The sequence below is a fragment of the Mustela erminea genome, chromosome 6, assembly GCF_009829155.1.
Source record: "Mustela erminea isolate mMusErm1 chromosome 6, mMusErm1.Pri, whole genome shotgun sequence".
NCBI lineage: Eukaryota > Metazoa > Chordata > Mammalia > Carnivora > Mustelidae > Mustela > Mustela erminea.
The window spans coordinates 25,290,550-25,315,555 of NC_045619.1; the positions used below are offsets into that span (position 1 = coordinate 25,290,550).

Below are 25,006 nucleotides of genomic sequence, written 5' to 3' on the forward strand. Positions count from 1 at the left end.
TATACAGGTGCCCTGGTGGCTCAGTCAGTTAAGTGTCTACCCTTGGCCCAGGTTATGATCCCAGGATCCTAGAATCGAGCCCCACGCCAGGCTCCCTGCTCGATGGGCAACCTGCTTCTCCCTCTCTACTACTTGTGCTCTCGCATGTGCTGTCTCTCTCTCTCAAATAAATAAAATATTTTTTAAAGTAAGTAAATAGGGGCACCTGGGTGGCTCAGTGGGTTAAAGCCTCTGCCTTTGGCTCAGGTCATGGTTCCAGGGTCTTGGGATCGAGCCCGGCATCAGGCTCTCTGCTCTGCGGGGAGCCTGCTCCCCCCACCCCCCGCCTGCCTCTTTGCCTACTCGTGATCTCTGCAAGTAAATAAATAAAATCTTTAAAAAAAAAAAAATTTTCTTTTAAGTAAATAAGTCAAATGTATATGCTAGGTTCTGAAGGTACAGAAATAAAAGATACTCTCAACTTTAAGGTAGCTTTAAATCTAGTGGGGAACAGTCGAATCATCCCACAGTTAGGATACGGTGGGAAGGGCTATAATAGATGACTGTATGAAGTGTTAAGGGAGTGCAGAAGAAAAACAGCTAATGAAAAAACCTGGAAGAATTATGCCCTATTCCTTCTAAGAGGTACCATAATCCAAAGGTTTTCAAAGTGTTATCTAGTGACTCTCTTCAGAGAGTCAGCAAGGTCAAAACCATTTTCATAATAATAATGAAATGTTATTTTCCCTTTATTTTTCCAGGGGCTACCTGCCATGTAATGATATGGTATGATGAAACATGTCAATATGTAAAAGGTGTACATCATTCAGTGGGCCAATGTGATATTGCAGAATCACTGACAAGTGAAGGATTCATTCAAATGGCAGGATAGATCAGTGGATTTTAGTATAGTTTCTGATTTCACATTGCAGCTAGTCTTTAAAAAGCTACCACTTGTCAAGTTTGTGCTGTCAAAGAACTACCACACGGTGCATGCACCTAAAGCTCTTCTCTAAGAAATAAGTTTGTTAGCCATTAGAATTGTGTTTACTTCACAGTAATATTAGTGATAGAAATAATCCACAGTGAAGTGAAGCCTACAACAGCTTAAGAGTTACATGGTAAAATTTGTTATGAACTGATTCAAATTCACATCTTAAAGGTAAAATGGAAGATTGTTAGGGAAGATAGTGGTGGAGATAACCTATGTAAAATAAGATTGACAGCAGTGAGAAGTACACCCAGAAAAGGAGGACATGCTGGCAACAGGGGTCAACAAAATTCAAATTGGCAGCAGTTATAATCGTTACAGTTCTACTCTAGACAAAAACTGATTAGTAATTCAGAACTTCGTTGTAAATTTTGCATAGAAAAGAATCTTGAAAATAATTTTAGGGAAATTTTGGGGAAATGGGAAAAAGTTGGAAACAAATCAGCTTTGCAATTTTGAATTTGAACCAAGGGATTAAATTAGCATAATGAGTTTACTCTGTAAAATATTTGCTCAACAACAACAAAAGCCCTCAGTGCTGGGCCAGTTCTCTAATTCATGAATTTGCTCATCCCCAGGCTCCTCCAACTCAGTAGATAGCAGTCCTGTTCTCCCAGTTGCTCAGAGCAAAATTTGGTAGTCATCCTTGCCTTTTTTCTCCTTATATTCTGCATCTAGTCCATCAGCGTATCTTGTCACATATCCCTTCATAAACTGTACCAAATCCCATCATTTTTCTCTTCTAGCATGGCCACTACCCTGTACCCTGCTGGCATCTCTGCCCATATGTAATTCCCAGATGCTGCCAATGTGTGGGCAGTAGCATTCTTTCTGGTATCCCTTAATGCTTCTCTTGAATATCACAGGCTATACTACGAAACTAAATCTAGAATTACCCTTTTTGAAAAAGATCTTGCCACTCTGCTCTGTGATCTTCCAGTGGATCTTCATTTCACACAGGAGGAAATCCAGATTTTGTAGTCCTTACACAGCCCTATACCATGTGGCTCCTGCTGGTGCTCGGATCCCATCTTTTACCATAACCCCTTCTGCCATATAGCTCTCTTGAAGTGCCTCTTGCTTCACATATGTGAAACACACTCTTCCTGCCCCATGGCCTCTACCTGTATCCCAGGTAGAGGATGAACTTCCTCTAGCTAGCCCTAAGCTTTGGTCTGCTGCGTCACTCAGGTCTGTGCAGAAGCCATCTCCTCATGGCTTTTGTTCCATCAGTGACTCACCAGCTCTACCCTGCTTTATTTTTTCTTTGTAGCACTTAATTCCATCTGAGAATATTATTTGCTTATTTGTTTTTCATCTGCCTTTCCTCACTAAAATAAAACCTTTGTGAGAACAAAGGTTTTGTTTTGTTTATTGCTATATTCGAGGACCCAGAACAAACAATGCTTGGCAAATGGAATGCACCCAGTAAACATTTTTCTAAATGGAAGGTGGGAGGGAAGGGGAAGGAAAGAATCAAAATAGTGAGGTCCAAATGTTTTTATTATTGTACCTTTATTTGCACATTTGTTTTTCTATAGGATGGGATTTTGTGGGAGTAGAATTGCTAGTTTAAAAGGTATGTATGTATGTGTATTGTATTGACTATATATGTAATGGTATGCTTTCCTAGCTTTGTCTGAAGGTAGAAGAAAATTGAGCCCTTAGAGAAAAAAAAAAAAAAAAAGATAAGTTGAATTGATTACTAATTTGACATGATTGTGTTAGATTGTTACCGAGCAGCAAACTGGCCAGAAAATCCAGATCGTGACGGCACTTGATCATAACACACAAGGCAAGCAGTTCATTCTGACAAATCACGATGGCTCTACCCCAAGCAAAGTCATTCTGGCCAGGCAAGATTCCACTCCAGGGAAAGTTTTCCTCACTACTCCAGATGCAGCAGGTGTTAATCAGTTATTTTTTACAACTCCTGATCTATCTGCACAACATCTCCAGGTAAATAACTTCAGAGTGTCTTTTCATTTTACACATGAAAGAATTAAAAAGCGCGTCATAAGTATAAGTGATGTTAAGACTTTACATCCTACCTGGTCTTTAGGAAAAGTTGCATAAAATTATGTGCTGTGCAGATTATCTGTGGTGACTGCCCTTTCCTATATGCCACGGTACTCTTTCTCACGCACCCTCACATCCATATATTCAGCGGGGAGGGGGTTGTTAGTTTCAGATAATAAGATCCACTCAGGTTAGTTTGTCCAGGAAGGGGTTTCATAAAGGATAAAGAGAATTCACAGAATTGTTGGGAAGGCTGAAGATACAGCTCCAGTTCAGGTTTCCAAGAATAACCACTTAGAGGTGCCGCAGAACTAGCTTCTAAGAGACCTGCTGCTTCTGCATGGTTAGGAAACTGCCAAATTAAAAGCCTCTTCATGGTAGCAGCATTTTCCAAGACCACGCTGCCTAGGCAACAAGAAGCTGCCAGATCAAGAAGTCAGTATTATGGCTGTGCTTCGACAGATGCCACCTTGGTTGTCATCTGTATCTTCCTTCATGTAGCAGACTATTTTATCCCCACCATCTGCTTTAACACTAGAAGTCAGTCAGTCGTCTAGATTAACTTCACATCATTTTAATTTTTGCTAGTTAAATATTTTTCGAAGAGGTAAGGCTTGTACATGCTGCATGCCCATGATTATGTAGATATTTTCACTGCTGGTTCCTGTGATTGAACACAAATCCAACAAACCCTTAAGTTTGTCTTTGGAGACTTTTTGGTGGAATTCCCACTTAAAATTGAATTCTCTGTTTTGTGATGAAAACCTGATCAAAGAAAATTCCTTTTAGGATTGAAGAACTAATTCATAAAACACAAAATTTCCCCTTTATATTCTGGTAGATTCTGTTATTCTTCTAATTGCATCATTTTTATTAGTTTTAGAAACACCTAAGGTAAAAAGTGGTTGGGATTTATAAGAAGTTACTTTATCAACAAGGCAGAAGTCACTAAAAAAATTTATAACATCATGAATGAATACCTTAAGTTCTTTTTATCAACAGATTCGATTTTAAAAGTTTTATAGTTACAGAAATATTGAACTGTTCGTACAGTCGCCATATAACCTCTCAACAGTTTCTCCTTTTAGCATTTTATATTAATATGATACCTTTATTATGACTAGTGAGTTGATTTTTATATATTATTTCCTAAAATCCGGGATGTTTTTAGCTTTTCCTGATTTTTACCTAATATGCTTTTTGGTTCCAGGATACCATATTACATTTAGTCATCATGTCTTCTTAGATTCCTGTTAGCAGTGACAGTTTCTCAGACTTTCCTTGTATTTGATGACCTTGACGATTTTGAGGTTTACTGGTCAGGTATATTGTAGATGACCCTGCTTTGGGATTTTGACTACTGTTTTTCTCATGATTAAACTGGGATTGTTGGTTTTGGTGAGCAGGATCACAGAGGTTAAGTGCCATTTTCATCACGTCACATCAAGTGTACTTACTATCACTGTGTTTTATCACTGGTGACGTTGATCTTCACCACCTGGGTGAAGTAGTATGTATCACATTTCTCCACTGTAAAGTTATTCTTCTAAAAAAAATTTCTCTGTTTCAAGAAAAAAAGATAATATTGGTAATTTGCCTACTTTATGGCTCACCCCTCAGGGCAAAAAAACAGAAACAGGTATAGGATAAAACTCCCCCGGGGCCAAGAAGATTGGATTTCTAATCTAGTGACCTAAAGGATGTGGGCAAGTCCCTTAATATTTCTTCTACCCTTAGGAATAATAGCAGATAAAAGATTAGCACCATTCACAGTAGATGCACTATTAAGAAAAAGAGTGATACCTTTCATAGACACTTTCAAAGGACAGCTATTTTTTTAAAGTTTCTTTAAAAACTAAGTTTTTATGATGAGATAAGAAGAAATTATGCCATTATAACATAACAAGGGACAGCTATTTTAAGGACTTTTTGAAGTTTTTTAAATCAGAATTACTCCTGAAAGCATTCATACCCCTAAGAGATGAAAAAGAGTCCAAGTGGAGGATTGGTGTGTGGGTTGTTTGAAAGCCAGGCGGCTCTATGGTGAATACCCGATCACATTTTGGGGATTGAAGTAATCTCTTCACATTTCAAAAGATTGGGGGGAAAATGATTAAAAGGTTAGAAGATAAAAGAAAAAACTAGTGCTTCTATTAGCTGCAACTAAGTGATCAGCTCTTTATATAATTTAAGAGAGTTTGTAATTTGCCCAAGGCCTCTCCACCCAGTTCCACTAAGCTGCTACTGTATATCAGACTCTATAGCCCAGGCTGTCAATGATTACACCTGATCCAAGTCTTAGATAACTCATTGATGGAATATTTATCAATCTTTTCCATAATTATAAGTAAATAACTCAAAAAAATTTTAACTATTCTATTTTTAAAATTCGATTATCTTTCTATGATTTTATAGATTATTTTTCCATGTGGAAAAATTTTGATCTGTTTAAAGACATGTCATGATAGGGCTGATAATTGCTGCAGTAATTTGATATGCTGAATGAATAATGAATAATAAATGCTTAATAGGTAAGATACATTAAATGCTCATGTATTTGAGTATTTAATAGTGTTTAATGAGATTGTTATGAAACAAATTTAAAAGGCATTTTTCCTATCTTTGTTTCTAATAACATTGAAATTTTTCTTTATATATAAAGAAAATTAATAGTTTAATTGATATGTGCATAATAGAGTTCAAAGTCTCAGAATAACTTAAAAGAAAGAAAACAATAAATAAGACTGAGTGTTCTTTTACATTTTACTTAAAAGCATTATTAACAAATTATTGTTCTGGTTTTTTGTTTTGGGGGGTTTTCTTTAGCTCTTAACAGATAATTCTTCCCCGGACCAAGGACCAAATAAGGTTTTTGATCTTTGTGTAGTATGTGGAGACAAAGCATCAGGTAACATTTTAAAAATAACCTTCTATGTGTGTTGTGTTGTTAAAATAACTACCACACTAGCATGTTTCTTCTTCTCAAAGTAAAAAGAAAAGAGCATGTTGTTTTTATGATTCATATTTGAAGCCTATAAAATTGAACTGATTTTCCCCAAAGCTTTTTATTCATCTAAAGTTTTATTTTACTTCAATGCAATTTAATTTGTTCTTCCAATGACATATAAATGCATATTTTGAAGAATTGTGAGAAACAGTAAAAAAAAGATTTGCTTATGTATTAGGATGGCAGAGAAGAAGAGGGAGAAAAACTTAAGCAGACTCCACACTGAGCTTGGAGCCCCACACAAGGCTCAGTTTCATGACCCTGAGATCATGATCTGATCCAAAACCAAGAGTCAAGGACTTAACCAACTATGCCACCTAGGTCCCCCAAAGACTTCTGCTTTAAAAAATTTTTTAAGCTTTTATTTATTTATTTGGCAGAGAAATAGAGAACACAAGCAGACAGAATGACTGGCAGAGGGAGAGGGAGAAGCAGGCTCTCCACTGAGCGGGGAGACTGATGCAGGGCTTGATCCCAGACTCTAGGATCATGACCTGAGCCGATGGCAGCTGCCTAACCAACTGAGCCACCCAGGCACCCCGAATTTTGCTTTTTAAATGTAAACTGAGTATGTGGAAATTTTTCTTGAAAATAAAGTCAGTTTTGTCAAAGGAATTGCTTAAAAATGAGTTGTGTCCTTATTAATACATAACATTGTTGCTAACTTACCTGCTGAGCCCTGTTGCTAGTCCACGTATATAGAATTGAGATGGAAAAGCTCTGATTACTCTTTAATGCTGTGCATAGCTGAGCAGCATTTCTCCAAATACTATTACTAGTACTCAGGTTTATGTCATTTTAGTTACGGTCATTGTTATTTTAGGACAGGAAAGCACCCATGTTCACTCACATATAATCTTTAATCTTTTCGATAGCTTCATTGCAACAGTCTCCACTACAGCTTTTCCCAGAGTATGTTCAATTTAATAGATGTTTATCAAAGAAATGGCCTGTGAAGTGGTAGGTTAATCAAAGTGTGACAGACTTCTCCAGAAACTTAAAAAGTGGAATCCACAGTGAGAAGAGATTACTATAGGGGTACCTGGGAGGCTTAGTTGATTAAATGTCTTACCCTTGATTTTAGCTTAGGTCATGATCTATCTCAGGGTTGTGAGATCGAGCCCCATAGAGGCTCTGTATGAGTTTCTCTCCTCTTCCCTCTATCCTTCCTCACCCACACCCTCCCCAAAAAAGAGAATACTGTAGCTCAAATACTAATTGATGTATCTTTTTTTCAAACAGAGTTTTCAGAATAAAATATCCTTATATAATGTAAAAGAGAATTATAATTTATAAGTGATCTCAGAAGTGAAAATAGTTTTTACTTATGGTGTTATGGGTGGTTTTGCTTTTCCTCTTTCCAAAATCTTCCATATCATTGTTAAGGTTACTTTACAGAATTAAAAATTCATACTATTTAATATATTTATCAAAGAATATGGTTGTTTCATTCTCTGCTTAGTAACTCCTAAAAAATGTTTCCATGTCACAGACTCAAAAATCATTTCACTACATATATTGTTGTTACTTGAAGGGAAGAAATGGGCTTATTTCCATTTCTGTTCAAAAATACATGACTTTTGTTTTCTTAAACATCTTGTCTCTAGGGCGTCACTATGGAGCAGTAACCTGTGAAGGCTGTAAAGGATTTTTTAAAAGAAGCATCCGAAAAAATTTAGTTTATTCATGTCGAGGATCAAAGGACTGTATTATCAATAAACACCATCGAAACCGCTGTCAATACTGCAGGTTACAGAGATGTATTGCGTTTGGAATGAGACAAGATTGTATGTATTAGCTTTAAAGGAGAATAAAATTTTAAGAATTCAGCCAACCTCTAGAAATATGTCACAGTTAACACAATATGTGAATATGTATCCTTTTTAATTTACAGTATTCCAACTAACAGTTTAAAAATGTGTACATATGCATATATTTCTATTCATTCAATAATATATTTATTGTCCATATGCTATTCATGTATATATGTTTGAACTTGGTTTTTAAAAACACACTTAACTAGATAACATTTTAGTTTTCGATTAAACTACTAAGGTAATAAGTTGGGTAGCTAATATTGATTGAGTTCTCACCATACCTAACTCTTTGTATAGCATAGGAATTAACTTATTTCTTCTCATAGCAAAATAGTGTGCAGTAAGTACAGCTCTTAGCCATTTTACATTTGAGTAAACAGATTTAGTAACTTGCCCAAGGTTACATAACTAATAAGTGGCAGAACTCAGATCTGAATCTTGGCAGGTTTTTTTTTTTTTCCTCAGAAAATGTACATTTAACAACTCTACTATCTCCTATGTATCATGAAATAAAATCCTATAAAATAAGTGAAATATACTACCTGTATTTTATAAATGAAGATTATAAACAGTTGAATTAATTCTCAAAAATCTCCCTGCCCTTAACTAAAAAAGATTTAGCTTTTTGTGGCTATTAGTATTATTTTCAGTCGGTCAGATACTATTTTTTTTTACTCTCACATAGATAGGTAAGAGACTCCTATCTTCAGTTTTTCCTTCTTGATGGTGAGCTTTTAAAAAATAAGAATTCCTCTACATTTCTACCACAGCTGGGTCAGGGAGAGAAAAGAGAACAAGAGATGCAAATTATTATTCCAAAGCAACTTTGTTGAAGTTGGAAATAATTTCTAAAGATGATCTTTAGAGTTCAATTATGATAACTGTCTCCCATGAACAGCATTGCGTTACATTTATAATTGCATATACATTCCGCACTGTGATGTAATAGCTTCATGCATTTTTGTAGCTGTTCAGTGTGAAAGAAAACCTATTGAAGTATCACGAGAAAAATCTTCCAACTGTGCCGCTTCAACAGAAAAAATCTACATCCGAAAAGACCTTCGAAGTCCATTAGCTGCAACTCCAACTTTTGTAACAGATAGTGAAACTGCAAGGTATAGTACAAACCAGCAAAACATAGATTAAGTAGCTGGTCCTTTGTTTTTCTTCCCAGTGAAACTAAGGCTAAAATGTGTACTTGTTTGTTACAGGTCAGCAGGACTGTTAGATTCAGGAATGTTTGTGAATATTCACCAATCTGGAATAAAAACTGAGTCAACTGTGCTGATGACACCAGATAAGGTGTGTTTAGTGCAATTAATTTAAAGCATAAATTTTTTTTTAGCTTTTAATATTTTCCCTTTTCTTCATCTCCACCATTACTTTGGTTAGTTGGTCTGGTCTTAAATATTCCCTATTACAAGTTGCTTTTTTAAATGATCCACTATTTGATAGTGTCAAGTGACAGCTAAAACAGTTTAGTAACAAATTTGATGGCTTTATTCAAGGGAAAACAATCCATAGATCAGGAGAGCACTCTTGCTGAGGGATTTTGGGCAAGAGTGAGTTTTAGAAAACGTTAGAAGCAGCAATATGGAAAGGGCCTTACTGACTAGGAGCTTGAAGATTTTCTTATAAGGCTAGTGGGTCCTGCTTCTTAGGGTAAGGTGAGCTAGTTAAAGCGGAGTTGAGGATTGTGATTGGTGTGTGTTGGGTTCCCTTGACAGGTGTTTCCTGTAAGTGTTTGCTGCCTTGGGTTTAGATTTGTGACCAGGATAGCCTCCATTTTGTGTGTCCTCATATAGGAATAACTATCAGTAGAAATGTTCATTATTGCCCTAGGACAATTATAGCTTCAAAATGAAAGTAACAACAAAAGTCTTACAGGTTTCTTTTATCTCAAAAGTCCTCAGAAATAGAAATTTATATTAAGTGTGAAATTGCTTTTTTTTCTTTTTTTTTTTTTTAAGATTTTTTATTTATTTATTTGACAGATCACAAGTAGGCAGAGAGGCAGGCAGAGAGAGAGAGGAGGAAGCAGGCTCCCTGCTGAGGAGAGAGCCCGATGCGGGGCTTGATCCCAGGACCCTGGGATCATGACCTGAGCCAAAGACAGAGGCTTTAACCAACTGAGCCACCCAGGTGCCCCCCCCCTTTTTTTTAAGATTTTCTTATTTATTTTGGAAAAAGAGAGCATGAGCAGGAGGGGCATAGGGAGAGGGAGAGAGAATCTCAAGCAGATTCTGTGCTGAGCATAGAGCCTGACTCAGGGCTTCATCTTATGACCCTGAGATCACAATCTGGGCCAAAACTAAGAGTCAGATGCTTAACCAACTGCTCCATCCAGGTGCCCCAAGTGCAAAATTCTTAATATTTCTTTTATACTCCCCTACAGATTTTATAGTAACAGAATACTTAAAATATTTCAGGTGAAGAGAAATTCCTAGCACATCTTTTACTCAAAACATTGACTTGAGTCAAGAGTAGGAATAGAATTGCAAGAGTTTTCATTATGTGTCTAAGTTACCTGGTTTCTCTTAAAGGTTGGAGTCTTTGTTTTGAGCAAGGAGTCTCAAGGAAAAAAGGCTTATTTAGATGGAGCATGTGGCATTTATGCAGTGTTCAGAAACCCCTTATGAGAATAAAAATTTCTCCTGAAGATTCATGTCTAGAAAGAGATCTTAGGGAGCCTATGAATAGTATTTCTCTCACCCTGTAATGTAATCTGGTTTTATATAACCTATAAGATTATTCTTCCTATTTATGGCTAGATTTATTCTATATTAGTTTTTTCTTTTTTTTCCTTTTTTTTTTTTAGTTTTTTTATATTCTTAAGAGACTCTTCATACATGAGCTCTGGAATCAAATTTCATCTGCCACTTACTAGCTACATAAACTTGGGCAAGTTATTTGACCTGTCAGTGTTTCACTTTCCTTCCTCATCTGTAAAATAGGACAAATAAGAGTTTCAACCATACAGGTTGGGCTTTAGCATTTTGTTATTAAGTGGGGAGATTTAGCTTTTTACCATATATTTTGGAATTAAAAGATTTTGCTTCACCTTGAATACGTGATTCAAGGTTAGGATGGTAGTTAGGACGGCACTGACATATTAACTCCTTTAGGAAAGGAAGACAACTATGTTTTGTTGAGAAATTACTATTTTCCCAGATACTGCTTTTCTACATATCTTTGTATTAAATTATAATAACAATCTTGTGTGGTAAGTTTCTGACAAAGTCTCAAAACTGTCTGGTCACCAGATGCGGTCTTTTCGCATTGCCTAAGAGTCTTCATTGGCAAAAACTTAAAAATCTCGCTAGGTAGGCATGTTATAAAATGGAAGAAAATAGATGTGTTTAAGTTTTAGTTGAAAATTAAAACACTTAAAAATGTTAACTCCTTTTATTCAAGTATACGAAGCCTGGAACAGTGGTTAGAGCGTAGGCTTTCCCATTAGACCTGACTTCCCAGTCTTGCCTCCACTGTTTGCTGCAGAATGACAAGAGGTAATTCTTCTTGTCAGTAATAAAGGCATGATGATTCCTATTTCACAGGGTTGTTACAAGGATTAAATAAAATACATATATAAGTAGGAACCAAGTAAGAACTCCACAACTAGTAGGTTTCTCAGTAAATGATCCTCGGATCATTTGTTAATTTGGGAAGCACAAAAGTTGTTTCATTCTGTTCACTAAAACTAATTTCACATAAACTGAAGAATTGATATAACATGAAACATGATGGAAACATGTTTTTGTTGGATTAAAAGCACTTTAAAACAGAAAAATTAAATTTCATTAAAGGATTCTGTCAATTGGCCATAGAAGGCAATTGAAGGGACTCTCATTAGGTTAGGATGGAGTAATTTGAGTGTTTAAACAAGAATGATTCATTTAAATGTATCAAATATATAAAAATCTATGAATTTAAAGTGGTACTTAAAACTCACTTGTCACCAGTAGAGGTTGCTAAGGGCGCTGACTCATTGCTCTGAAAATTGATAAAGAAAAATCAAGCACCTGTTTGCCTTTCTTACAGAAATTATGTTTCTGGGTAGTCAAAGAGTTAAGGAGAGCGAATACTTTTTCACAAAATAATAATAGCTAATTAGTGAATAAAGAATATATACATATTAACAAAAATGAAAGCTAAAGACAAATGGGAGAATATGCAATGTATAGCAAAAGGCCATTATCCTGGGCTCCTGGGTGTCTCAGTTGGTCAGGAATCTGCCTTCAGCTCAGGTCATGATCCTGGGTCCTGGAATTAAGTCCTGTGTCAGGCTCCCTGCTCCCTGAGGAATCTCCTTCTCCCTCTGCCCCTCCCCCGACTCATTCTCGTAATCTCTTTTTCTCTCTGTCAAATAAATAAATAAAATCTTTTTAAAAAATTATCTTAAATATGTAAAGAGATTTTTCACCTACACAGCAACTGGTATTAACACATTTAACACAGTGGCTGATGAAAATTGGCATTCTAAGAATTCTGTTCAGTAGAAACATTTACGTTTTTTCCCTCTTTTCAGTAACATTAATTTTAATACATTCTGTACAACTTTATAGTTTGTATAGAGAGTTTTGGAAATTTTAAATAAAAATTTAAATAAAATAAATTTTATTTTAAATAAAATTTTAGAATTTTAAATAAAATTTAAATGAAAAATAGAATTTTAAATAAAAAAAGAACTTAAAAGATCATCTAAGATCCTTTTACCAGAGGGAGGGATTGTTGATATGAATAGATTAATCATTAAGTATACTTTTTGGTTTATTGTAACTTTTATATAAACATTTCCTAGGAAATGTACCTGCTGTTTTTAAACTTAACGTTTTCCTCAGGAAGTTTCTAAAGGCTCAGAGCTCTTTGATTTTGCTTTCTAGGTTCCATTTATCTTAATTAGAATATTTTAATTTTGTCATTTCATAATCTAGAATTGGATATTTCAGACAAAAAGTTCTCTGATACACCAATTTGCAGATTTTAATACTTTTTTTTTTTTTTTAAGGCTGAATCATGTCAGGGAGATTTAAGTACATTGGCCAGTGTGGTTACATCATTAGCAAATCTTGGAAAAACTAAAGATCCTTCTCAGAATAGTAGTGAAATGTCTGTGATTGAAAGCTTAAGTAATGGTGATACCTCTTTGTGTGAATTTCATCAAGAAGTGCAGACTAATGGTGATGTTTCAAGGTAAGGTCTGTTTTGATCTTATTAGTATATCTTACAATATTCTTATGGCGAATACTATTTACAGAAGTTTCAGAAAACAAGTATTTCTGTTAGAAAATTTAAAGCACAGTAAGTTTTCACTGAAAAAGCACATTCAGTGTAAAATATTATTCAGCAGGTTACATTCCAAATAATGAGCAATAAATGAATATTACAATATTAGAAATGTAATCATAAAATTTAGGAATTTTTTCTTGCTAAATGTGTTATTTTATCTTCTGTGTATTTAGAGTTAAACAATTGCCTTACCCCAGGCAGCCATGTTCATTTTCCCCACCAATTTTTAAATGATGAAAATAGATTTGAAGGACTTAATTGAATCAACTACAATTTTAAGTTACACTTCAGGAAACTTGTATGAGAATTCTGTTTTTTGTTCTCTTGATATTAATATATGGGATATAGAAACTGGATCTCTTCAGGCTTTTTTCACACTGTTCATCATCTAAATGTTGAAGAAACTGTATTTAAGAGTCTCAATAAGTACTTTGTTGAACACGAGATTTTAAGGAACTCTAAAAGGCCTCTCTTTGAAAAATATGAGGAGCTAACAGTTATTTGCTAACATTAATCCATTATTTGCCATCCTAATCTCAAGATTCTTAGAGATTAGATGTAGCTGTGTTAACACAAGTTTTAAAATACTTCCTGAATTTTTAAATAAAATTAAAATCTAATCTGTTGTGTAGAATGCAGTGAAGTTGACATAAGTTCTTGCCCTTATTCTTTCTAAATAACTTCTGTATATTAAGTAAATGGGCTGTTATCTTGTAGTATCAAATGTGTAACTTGTAAAAGCATGTTTTGAGACAAAGTGTAAGGGTTTTTCCTCCTGGTAATTACGTAAGTTTTTTTTTTTTTTTAAGACTGTAATTCTCTGATAATACATTAATATAATACAGCTTTTCATACTATACATAATTGAAGTTTTTTTGTTGCTTTTGGAAGCAGGTATAGGTATCACTGAAATAGAGTAATCAGTGATACACTGAAGTTCTGTATTCTCAATAATTTTTTAGGCCTAAATATTAATTTCAGAATTTTATGTAGGATTTTATTATTATTATTATTTTTTTTTTTTTGGAGATTGACCAAGCTCACAGCATCTAATGTCTCCTAATAGGGCATTTGACACTCTTGCAAAAGCACTGAATCCTGGAGAGAGCACAGCCTGTCAGAGCTCAGTAGAGGGCATGGAAGGAAGCGTACACCTAATTGCTGGAGACTCGAGCATAAATTACATCGAAAAAGAGGGGCCACTTCTCAGCGACTCACATGTAGCTTTCAGGGTATTTCCATATTTTTTAAATATAATTTTTAATCTTGTATTATCCATTTTGATTTTAATCTTCCCTTCAGAAATCAAGGTATATTTGTTGTGCTTTTAAAGTCAGAAGTATTCCTGATAGAATTCAAAACAGCAACTGAAACATGCACATCTGGCTGTATAAAGCGATGGCTCAGTAAAGCATCCTGTTTATAAATCATGGTTATGATATCGATTAGTGGTTTTAAGTTTATGAAAGCTAGCTTTTAGAACATTTTAGACATGAGTTTGGGGTGTTGCTGTTAACCCTGAGTATTGACATTCACCATGTTTGTATACACTGGTTTTCTTCAGTGCTTTAGCATAAGCTAGTATGTGAGACCCAGTTATTCCTACCGTAGTAACTATAAAGAATTCCATTTGTTAGTATTGCCCTAATTAGCTAGCTCTCAGTATTAAGAATGTAAAAATTATTTAATACATTTTAACTTCTGGCTTTTAACTTCTTATGCTTTAACCATTTTGGAGAAGGTACATTTGTAGTTTATTTTTTTGCTCCCCTTAAATACACTAATTTATAATGAAAACAATACATGTAGAATATTAGAAAATAACTTTGGCATTCAGATAATGTTCGGACTATAGCTATAGATACACTGGCCATTGAGGCCCTATATTAAGACTCAGATGTTTTGGCCCCTCCATTTTAACCACTCTGTATCTTTTCTCTGTCAGCAATGAGTACTCTCAGCAAATCGTATGCAAAGTGATTAAAAATATACAGGAGATTTCAATTAGCAATACACAGCAGTCGTAGAGTACCTGAAGGAAATGATGTATAACTTTACTTTAGATTATAAGTTTTCATGGGTTTCTAATGAAAATATAAACAGTTAACAAATAGTGGTTTGTGTGACTGGTACAAATAACACAAATCTAACATTGGCTAAAACTGCATACGATAAAATTTATATTTGTAAAATTTGACTTGGTAGAAGTAGCCACAGAGAAAACTCAGTGACTTAATAAAGTGCTGTAATTTGATACAGTCAGTAAAACATAACAGTGAAACCAATCTTCATGTAAAATTTTATCAAAGATAACCTGTATGAAAAAAATTAGAAATGTTTTACTTGTACTGTACATGAAAATTTGGGGGGGGCTGTAAGAAAAGATAATGGGAATAATCAGTGTCATCCTTAAAAATTATGGTAGGAGCTGTGGACAAGGGTGGAGCAAGGCAAAACTGATTTTCCCCATTGCTTTTTTATTCTGAATAAAAGACATGCTTTTGTTGTCTGTCTTTTACTTTCTACCTTTGGATTTAATGGGAAGGAAAGGAAAAAGAGAGGTTGGAAGAGGACCCATTGCAAGTAGAAAGTATAGAGTACTTCAAAAGAAAGCAGAAGCCATCCTTTTTTAGTTGTTGATGTTGGTTCTCAAAATGTTTGATATTTTTCAAATATTTGTTATGGATGGATGTGTCAGGCAAATTAGAACTTTTTTTCCTGTCTCTGGAATAGTCTTTGACCTGCTGTTCTCTGGGTGTCCTCAGAATCAGCACTCTGAATTTTCTTGGTCTCCTGACAAAGACAGCTTCTTTCTCTGATGCTTGTTTACAGCCTTTGTGAAATCAAGAGTTTTACTTTTCTCTCACTTCCCAGTTCAGTACTTTTGTAGTTGGCTTTCTCACTGAGGTTTTACAGTCATGAGTTACAAAACCTGACATCTGTAATCAAAAACTCAGTTTTCTTTTAACAACTGAGCTAAATAGGATTCTGTTCCTATCATACATTTTTACATACACGGTAGTTTGCAACATGCTTTCATGTGTACATTTTTATATTTGAGCCTTAATCACAGTTGGTTGTGAAAGTTTGGACTTGTATTATCATTTATACATTGTGAATGAAAAAATATTTGGAGGTTTTCAGTGTCTTGTTCAAAGCAATGCAAACAGAAAGAAGAAATAGTCTAATAATGCGTCTTGGAATTTGGTTCTGGAGAATCTAGGACAATAGAAATATTAAATATTTTTATTAATTTCAGAGTTTCTGGTGTGATTTCATATACTTTATTCTTGATTCTCATTATTTGATTACATAGATCATCAAGGGTGGATAGAATTCCCATTTAGAAATAGGTGTGTGAGACGGAGGTAGGTGATTTCCAGAACTGTTCTCTCATACATATCATCTCAGTATTAAAACGATAGCCCTTCTGGTCACCATCTTTGATGTTTGGGACTCGTCATCATTCTCCCCACACCTCACTCCCTTCCATTCCCTAGTTGAATCCTAACCATTCTTTTGTTTGAATTTCTCCTTTCCTCTTCATTTTTGTCACCATATTTCAAGGTCTTTTAAAATTTCTAACCTAAACTGTTAGAGTAATGTCTTTGCTTCCAGTCTCTTCATCTTGTCTTTTACCCTGGTAACAGAGTGATGTTTATTAAAAAATCAGTCCAGTTATGGGATGCCTGAGTGGCTCAGTTGGTTATGCATCTGCCTTCAGCTCAGGTCCTGGGATTGAGCCCTTAGTTAGGCTCCCTGCTTAGCCCTCTTCCTCTCCCCCTCCTCCCCTCTTCATGTGTGTGTGTGCACTGTCTCTCTCAAATACATAAAATCTTTAAAAAAAAAAAAAATTCAGTTATGTTACTCTCCTACCTAAAAGCCTTTGTTAGCTTTCTATTGCCCGTGTGAGATAAAGTCCATGACCTTTTAGGACCTTACACATTTTGATTTAGTTGACCATCATTTATCAGAAATGCCATCCCTCTCTTAGCCCTTTCTGCAACTCATTCCATTTCCCTTTTATTCTTCTTTTGAAGCCTTGGCATTTAGCTTAGTACGTTACAGTGAAATCCCTGTTGGGGCACCTGGCTGTCTCAGTTGGTAGAGTATGTGACTCTTGATTTTTGGGTTGTGAGTTTGAGTTCCACATTGGCGGTTGAATTTACTTTAAAAAAAAAAAGATAGAAAAAAGAAAAGAAAGAGATCTCAGTCAGTGTTTGCTGAATTATAATGTGTAATCTAGGGCCACACAACTAATTAATGACATGTTAGAGTAGAATTCACATCTCCTAACTCAAGTCAAATGATTATTTTAAAATCCTATCATTTAGTTTATTATCAGAATTACAGAAAGTGCTAGAAAGGTAATGGTAGACAAGTAACTTCCAAAATGGGTAGCCAAGTTTAATTCAATTCAGCACCCTTTTAAAAGTCATCTCAGTTTATTGGGGCACTTGGGTGTCTCAGTTGGTTAAATATCAAACTCTTGACCTCAATCTGGTCTTGATCTCGTGGTCATAAGTTTGAACCCCATGTTAGGTTCCATTCTGGGCGTGAAGCCTACTTTAAAAAAAAAAAAAAAATCATCTCAGTGTGCTGAATGTGCGCCGTTTTTAAAATGTGTGTAATTCAATTTATAAACCTAAAAATCCACAGGTATTTGGGGGAAGCTCTTTAACATCTTTAATAGAAACTCATCTTCTTTATATAGAGGAAGAAATCATTGTCTTTGCGATCTAAAAGACTTGTTTAATAAATTCGTATTTCTTAAGCCAGCACTGACTGATTCATGATGCTAGAGGTGTATCTTGCTTTAAGAAAATTAAGTATTGGGCACCTGGGTGGCTCAGTGGGTTAAGCTGCTGCCTTCGGCTCAGGTCATGATCTCAGGGTCCTGGGATCAAGTCCCACATCAGGCTCTCTGCTCAGCAGGGGGCCTGCTTCCCTTCCTCTCTCTGCCTGCCTCTCTGCCTACTTGTAATCTCTCTCTGTCAAATAAATAAATAAAATTTAAAAAAAAAAAAAAAGAAAATTAAGTATTAAAACAGATAAATTTTGAGATATTTCCTCTCTTTGTAATATAACATGGCAGTCTTTTAAATAATGAGTTCCTCTAGTATGTATTGCAAATGATTTTAATTTTATGATTAAAGCATAAAGTTTTCAACATTATCACACTATTCTACCAGTCAAGGTACATCTGTATCTTTTAGCCTTTATGTCTAATTTTTAATACTGTAACTATTTTACTTCTTAAACGTGACTAAACAGGGCGTCTGGGTGGCTCAGTGGGTTAAAGCCTCTGCCTTCAGCTCAGGTCATGATCCCAGGGTCCTGGGATCAAGCCCCACATCGGGCTCTCTGCTCAGCGGGAGCCTGCTTCCTCCTCTCTCTCTGCCTACTTGTGATCTCTGTCTGTCAAATAAATAAATAAAATCTTTAAAAAAAAAAAAAAAGTGACTAAACTATTTGTTTAAACAACTGTTGTTTTGCATCCTACTTACTCCAGCCCCCTAAAACTAGTGATCTCTGGTAATTCCCCTGATCTTTCAGGCTTTTTCCCACTCAACTCTCTTTGGACAGTTCTGAAAAGGTATGACAGTTTTCCCAGTTTGTTTTCATATACTTACATATAGAAAGAAACAGTTGCATCCTGATAATTATATTTAAGATGTTTAATATCTGCTTGCCTATAGTTCTCTTAAGAATTCTTTTTAAATAGTGGCATTTTAATTTGCTGCTCCAGTAAACATTTCTCAAGCATTTAAAAATTATTCTCAGGGTGCCTGGCTGGCTCAGTCATTGGAGTCTGTGACTTTTTTTTTTTTCTTTTAATTAAAGTTTTTGTTTATTTGACAGAGACACAGCAAGAGAGGGAACACAAGTAGGGGGAATAGGAGAGGAAGAAGCAGGCTTCCCGCCAATCAAGGAGTCCAATGCGGGGCTCAAACCCAGGACCCTGGGATCATGACCTGAGCTGAAGGCAGACGCTTAACAACTGAGCCACCCAGGCACCCCAGAGTGTGTGACTCTTAATCTCAGGGTTGTGAGTATGAGCCCCCTGTTGGGTATAAGGATTACTTAAAAATAAAATCTTAGGGGCGCCTGGGTGGCTCAGTGGGTTAGGCCGCTGCCTTCGGCTCAGGTCATGATCTCAGGGTCCTGGGATCGAGTCCCGCATCGGGCTCTCTGCTCAGCAGGGAGCCTGCTTCCCTCTCTCTCTCTCTGCCTGCCTCTCCGACTACTTGTGATTTCTCTCTGTCAAATAAATAAATAAAATCTTTAAAAAATAAAATAAAATCTTAAAAAAATTTTTTTAAATAAAAAATATTCTCAGGGTACCTGAGTGGCTCAGTAGGTTGAACATCTTTCTGCCTTCGGCTCAGGTCATGATTCTGGAGTCCTGAGTCCCAGCCCCGCATTGGGCTCTCTGCTCAGTGGGGAGTCTGATTCTCCTTCTGCCCCTCAGTGTCACTTGTGCTCCCTCTCTTTTTCTTTCTCAAATAAATAAATAAAATCTTTAAAAATATATATGTATTCTTCTCATACATGGTATTTCAACTATTAATATCTCTGTTTTATTAGTTGGCACCATTTATAAATAGATAAACCATTTGTGGCTAATAGTGAACAAAGGCAGTTAGTATTTTTTACATTTTTACCTAACATTTCTGGAGAACTTTTACATATCATTTTGATGAAAACATTTTGATCTGTTAGGCATCATAGACACCCTTGAGAATCTGATTAAAGCTATCCTTTCTCCAGAAAAATACATACGGGTACATCCACCTACTCTCCCCCTGAGGTGGCTCCTGTGAACTGTGTGATAGATCTCCTTCTGTTTTTTTAAAACAAACACACACACACACACGCTCACACACACACACACACACACACACTGTGCCTTTCTCTTTAACATAAATTGGGTCATCTATATACTGTTTCATAGTTTTTCCACTTAGGTGTCTGTAAGATATTATTTTTTCTATGCCATCACATCTCAGTTTATCTCACCAATTTTAATGCCTACAAAGTACTCTATAGTATAGATTATTTTCCTTAGTGATAGAAATTTAGGGTGGTGTTTCTTATGGATGAAACTATATTTCATTTATCGCAATGAAAGTTCAATTAACCAACTTTTCAGAAATGCTTTTAGAAGTGTTTTGATGTGGGATATCTATTTTCAACCGTTTGAAACACTTAAAATAACTACCCGAGGTCAGCTGTACAGACTGACAGCCTATGAGTATTACAGCCCCAGACAAGTTTTGTTTTACCTGTAGATTAAACAGGGAGATTTCACACAGAACCTGCTCTTTGAAAAATAGAGCAGGCAGTCCTTAGTCCAAATTGCCATATGTTTTCAGTATATGGAATTCGTGTCATAGCTGTGCCCTTTATCTGGGAATATGCACCTCCCAGAGGGCACCAGGAAGCCCACTTCACTCATTATTCTCCTGACCCTGTAAGATTTGAATTTGTTATTCCCCAGAGCCTGTGTGAAAGGAACATGTAACATACAGGATTGCTCCTTACACTGAACTCGTTATATACCATTATTGACGAAGGAAGAGAAGAAAGGAAAATAAGCACATTGTTAGACCAAGACAGAACTAACTTCTAAAAACAGGACCAAAGTGTACCTTAACTGATATTTATTAAGCGAGCTTCTGCTTGTCTGAATATTGCTTTGTTAGCAACTATGGTCTACTCATTCTAAATCCTATTTATAGCTGCAATATCCAGTCACTTGGATTATTTCAAGATTGACTTTGGGTGAATATATCAAACTCATATTTGGTATGTTTACATTTAACTTTTTCAAATAAATTATCACTTAGAACTGTCATAAGATGATTTACCTCCGTCCCTGTTCACACTAGCTCACCATGCCTTCTCCTATGCCTGAGTACCTGAATGTGCACTACATTGGGGAGTCTGCCTCCAGACTGCTGTTCTTATCGATGCACTGGGCACTTTCGATTCCTTCCTTCCAGGCTCTAGGGTAAGTGTTTTTGAAGTCCTTGAGTATGAATGTGATTTTATTGCGCAAATGTACACTAAGCAAGAACTTTTATTTTGGATGGATTTGCACTAAAGGAAAAAAATGGTATAACATTATTAAGTTTGTTATTTATATGATAAATTATGGCAGTTAGTATTTTCTTATATTATTTTTATGTAGGAAGAGTATCCATATTTCATCATTTGACTGGGTCAGTAATTCAAATTAAAAATAAGCAGGGGAACTGATAAATCACGGCCAGTGTTTGTAATGGGCTGTCTTTGACCTGAAGATAGGGAGGCTGTAGGTATGTCCTGGGCTTGTTTCCCACCCAGCCCCACTGTTCCAGTGTTCATCTCAGGCATGTTCATAAGGACTTGAAACTTGCATACAGTGAATGTTTCAAAGTAGAAACAATTGTTTTCCAATCTATGGTTACAAAAAGTGGGGAAGGGGAAGATAATGTAGATCCCATACAACCACAATGATCATTTGGATGTACGGCTAAGGACCACATCAGTAATCTGCATTATATCTGCATAACCTACAGTTTGCCAAATTTACTTAGATTGCATTAAAGTAACTGGTATGAAGAGACAGAGAGACCATGGAAAGGTTAAACCCATAATTAGAAAAGCATTTTCCTAGTTATAGGGCTGTACTCACCAATATGATTTCATAAATAATGTGCCTTCATATCCTATACTTCTGTTCTCCCATTTGCCAAATAGGAATGATAAGTGTCCATCCTTTATTCTTACAGAGTAGTTAATATGACTAAGGAATATCTCAGTCATGACTTTAAAAAGCATACAAAGGGGTGCCTGGGTGGCTCAGTTGTTAAGCATCAGGCTCTTGATCTCCGCTCAGGTCTTGATGTTCAGGGTCATGAGTTGGAGCCCCACATTGGTCTCTGCAATGGAGCTTCCTTTAAAAAAAAAAAAAAAAAAAAAAGCACATGTAGAACCCCACTATAATTTAGTGTTGGGTATACCATGCATTAAATCACATACTTAAGTAATATAGTTATATAGATTGAAAGCCTGATTTGGAATGGTTAACCTTTAGAACTATTGTTAGCCCTTTCTCTCAAAATAACATTTAGTTTTCAGAATGCCTCCAGTCTGTTGCTTTTAACAAAGAATTAAAATATGACAAATTTACATATTAGCAGTTTATTTTAAAGGATTAAGTTTAGTTAGTTCCCTAAGCTTGTAACTGGAGTACTTTGTGTTGAAAAGTAACCTGGTGATACTTTTTATAATAGGCTATCAACTATTATATTAAAAAAAACAAAAGGAATGATTTTTTAGGGAGTACTTTGAACTCCTTTAATTTATATAATATTATTGATCTTAAGTACTTCTGTTAAATTAAGTGTGATTATCCTGTGGAAACATTCTCCAGATGTTAAACCAAGAATAAAACCTGAGATTTCCAATTAGAATACAGTCTTACAGTGGCAGCCACATTTCCCTCTGATCTGTACTGAAAATTGGTTTTAATACAACAGCTACAGGATTCTTTACAATCAGAATTAACCATTGGTATAGCATGTGAGGCCATTAATCGCTACATAAACTCTTACTTACTGTCCCCATCTAGATTGTAGTTTGAGTTAATCAGATGGAAGAAGACTAAGTACTGATGATGGGAAATTTTGTGTGGTAATAAAAGCTATTCTGAGTCTCCTAGAAACTGATATTAGTTACATTTTTATCCGTAGACACAAAACTTGGGAACAAAGCCCTAATATTGCAGGGAGAAACAAATAAGCAACATTAATCATTTACTAAAAGTCGAGTTTGTTTTGATTAATTACTGAATGGAGAACAGTAGTTTCAAGAACCAATGGAACAGTGGGTGGTTAATACTGTTTGTCTTGCACAGTCCTTTATGTTTTACAGAATATTACTTTTCTGTTTAAGATTTGTAGTTTTAAAACATACAGGAATTCAGTTGCTTTTCACTTCTACCTGCATGATTTAGGTGATTACACAGTAGTAGGTTCAGTTACGGCCATTTGGTATGATTTGTTAGCAGTCCTCTCTACCTGGATTCTCGTTATATAACCCAAAGTTCCAAACCACCACTATTTGCTACAGGAGACTTTAGTTTTTAAATATTTTAAGAGACCTTCCATAAATTCTAAGCCTAAAAGTTGAATCTTTTAAAATCCCACTGAAATGAAGTAATGTTTATTATAAATGTGGGTTTAAAACAGCTTTATTGCGACATCTCTATGGCTCAGTGGGTTAAGCCTCTGCCTTCAGCTCAGGTCGTGGTCTCAGGGTCCTGGGATCAAGCCCCACATTGGGCTCTCTGCTCAGCAGGAAGCCTGCTTTTCCCTCTCTGCCTCTGTGGCTACTTGTGATCTCTCTGTCATATAAATAAATAAATCATCTTTTAAAAAATAAAACAAAACCACTTTATTGGGTGCCTGGGTGGCTCAGTTGGTTTGGTGACTGCCTTCGGCTCGGGTCATGATCCCAGGGTCCTGGAATCGAGACCCACATCGGGTGCCCCCTGCTCTTTGGGGAGCCTGCTTCCCCCCTCCCTCTGCCTACCATTCCCCCTGCTTATGCTGTCTTTCAAAATAAATAAATAAATGTTGTTGGGTTTTTTTGTTTTTTTTTTTTAATAGGGGTGCCTGGGTGGCTCAGTTGGTTAAGTGTCTGCCTTAGGCTCAGGTCATGATCCCAGAGTCCTATGATTGAACCCCACACAGAGCTCCATGCTTGGCAAGGAGCCTTCTCCCTTTCCCTCTACTGCTCCCTCTGCTTGTGTGCTCTCTCTCTTTCTGTCTGTCAAATAAATAAATAAAATCTTCTTTTAAAATTAAGAAAATAGGGGCGCCTGGGTGGCTCAGTGGGTTAAAGCCTCTGCCTTCGGCTCGGGTCGTGGTCCCAGGGTTCTGGGATCGAGCCCTGCATGTGGCTCTCTGCTCAGCGGGGAGCCTGCTTCCTCCTCTCTCTCTGCCTGCCTCTCTGCCTACTTGTGATCTCTGTCAAATAAATAAATAAAATCTTTTTTAAAAAAAAATAAATAAATAAAATTAAATAAAATTAAAAAAATAAAAATTAAACCAGCTTTATTGCTGTATCATTGACTACTCTTCCCTAAGGACCATCCCTTCCTTTCAGATACATGCTGCTAGTAAAGTATAATGCCTTGAGTTTATTTGTGTAGAATACAAATAGGTTATCCCCACATGTAAATGACTTCAAAAGTCATACTACTTTATCAAAATAGAGTATAAACAATGATCTGATCTCTAATTATGAGTACTATGTACATATTTTAATGAACTTAACAATATAGAAGAATAGAGAAAAATACCTATGCCTATTTGTAAAAGAAGTTGACATATTTACTGTTACGCAACCTAATGTCTCTATTAATTACAGTGCCATTGCTTTTAGTGTACCTGACTGATACTTTAATTACCCCATCCAGCTCTTTTGGCTTTTCAAAGGAAAGATGTTTAGGGGTGCCTGGGTGGCTCATTGGGTTAAGCCTCTGCCTTCAGCTCAGGTCATGATCTCAGGGTCCTGGGATCGAGCCCCGCTTCACATTGGGCTCTCTGCTCAGCAGGGAGCCTGCTTCCCTTCCTTCCTCTCTCTCTCTCTGCCTACTTGTGATCTCTGTCTGTCAAATAAATAAATAAAGTCTTCAAAAAAAATAAAATCTAATCTACCTCTTAGAAAATAGGTAGTATAATGTGATTACAATAATTACTTGATTTAAACAGAAAAAAGTTAATGTTAAACATGCCCTTCTCATCACAAAATATTAGCTATGAAGGGGCGTCTCTCCTGAGAAATTTGACTTTAGCGTTTTACTTGCTAAAATTGTAATGATTTATACAAAAACATCGATTTTTAACACCT

At 35.9% G+C, this 25,006-nt stretch overlaps 1 protein-coding gene across 5 annotated transcripts in view; it reads left to right on the forward strand.

Annotated features, from left to right (window-relative positions):
* NR2C1 (nuclear receptor subfamily 2 group C member 1) overlaps positions 1 to 25,006 on the forward strand; it is a 44,699-nt gene that overhangs the window by 10,531 nt on the left and 9,162 nt on the right. For 4 of the 5 annotated variants that reach the window (XM_032346740.1, XM_032346743.1, XM_032346742.1 and 1 more), the window contains exons 3-10: positions 2,699 to 2,929; positions 5,816 to 5,897; positions 7,604 to 7,783; positions 8,781 to 8,928; positions 9,025 to 9,115; positions 12,822 to 13,006; positions 14,169 to 14,334; positions 20,995 to 21,116. In XM_032346740.1, coding sequence (XP_032202631.1) covers positions 2,699 to 2,929; positions 5,816 to 5,897; positions 7,604 to 7,783; positions 8,781 to 8,928; positions 9,025 to 9,115; positions 12,822 to 13,006; positions 14,169 to 14,334; positions 20,995 to 21,116 — 1,205 coding nt within the window. Of the gene's footprint in view, positions 1 to 740; positions 766 to 2,698; positions 2,930 to 5,815; positions 5,898 to 7,603; positions 7,784 to 8,780; positions 8,929 to 9,024; positions 9,116 to 12,821; positions 13,007 to 14,168; positions 14,335 to 20,994; positions 21,117 to 25,006 lie in introns of all 5 variants that reach the window. The other variant, XM_032346744.1, reaches the window with a different exon arrangement.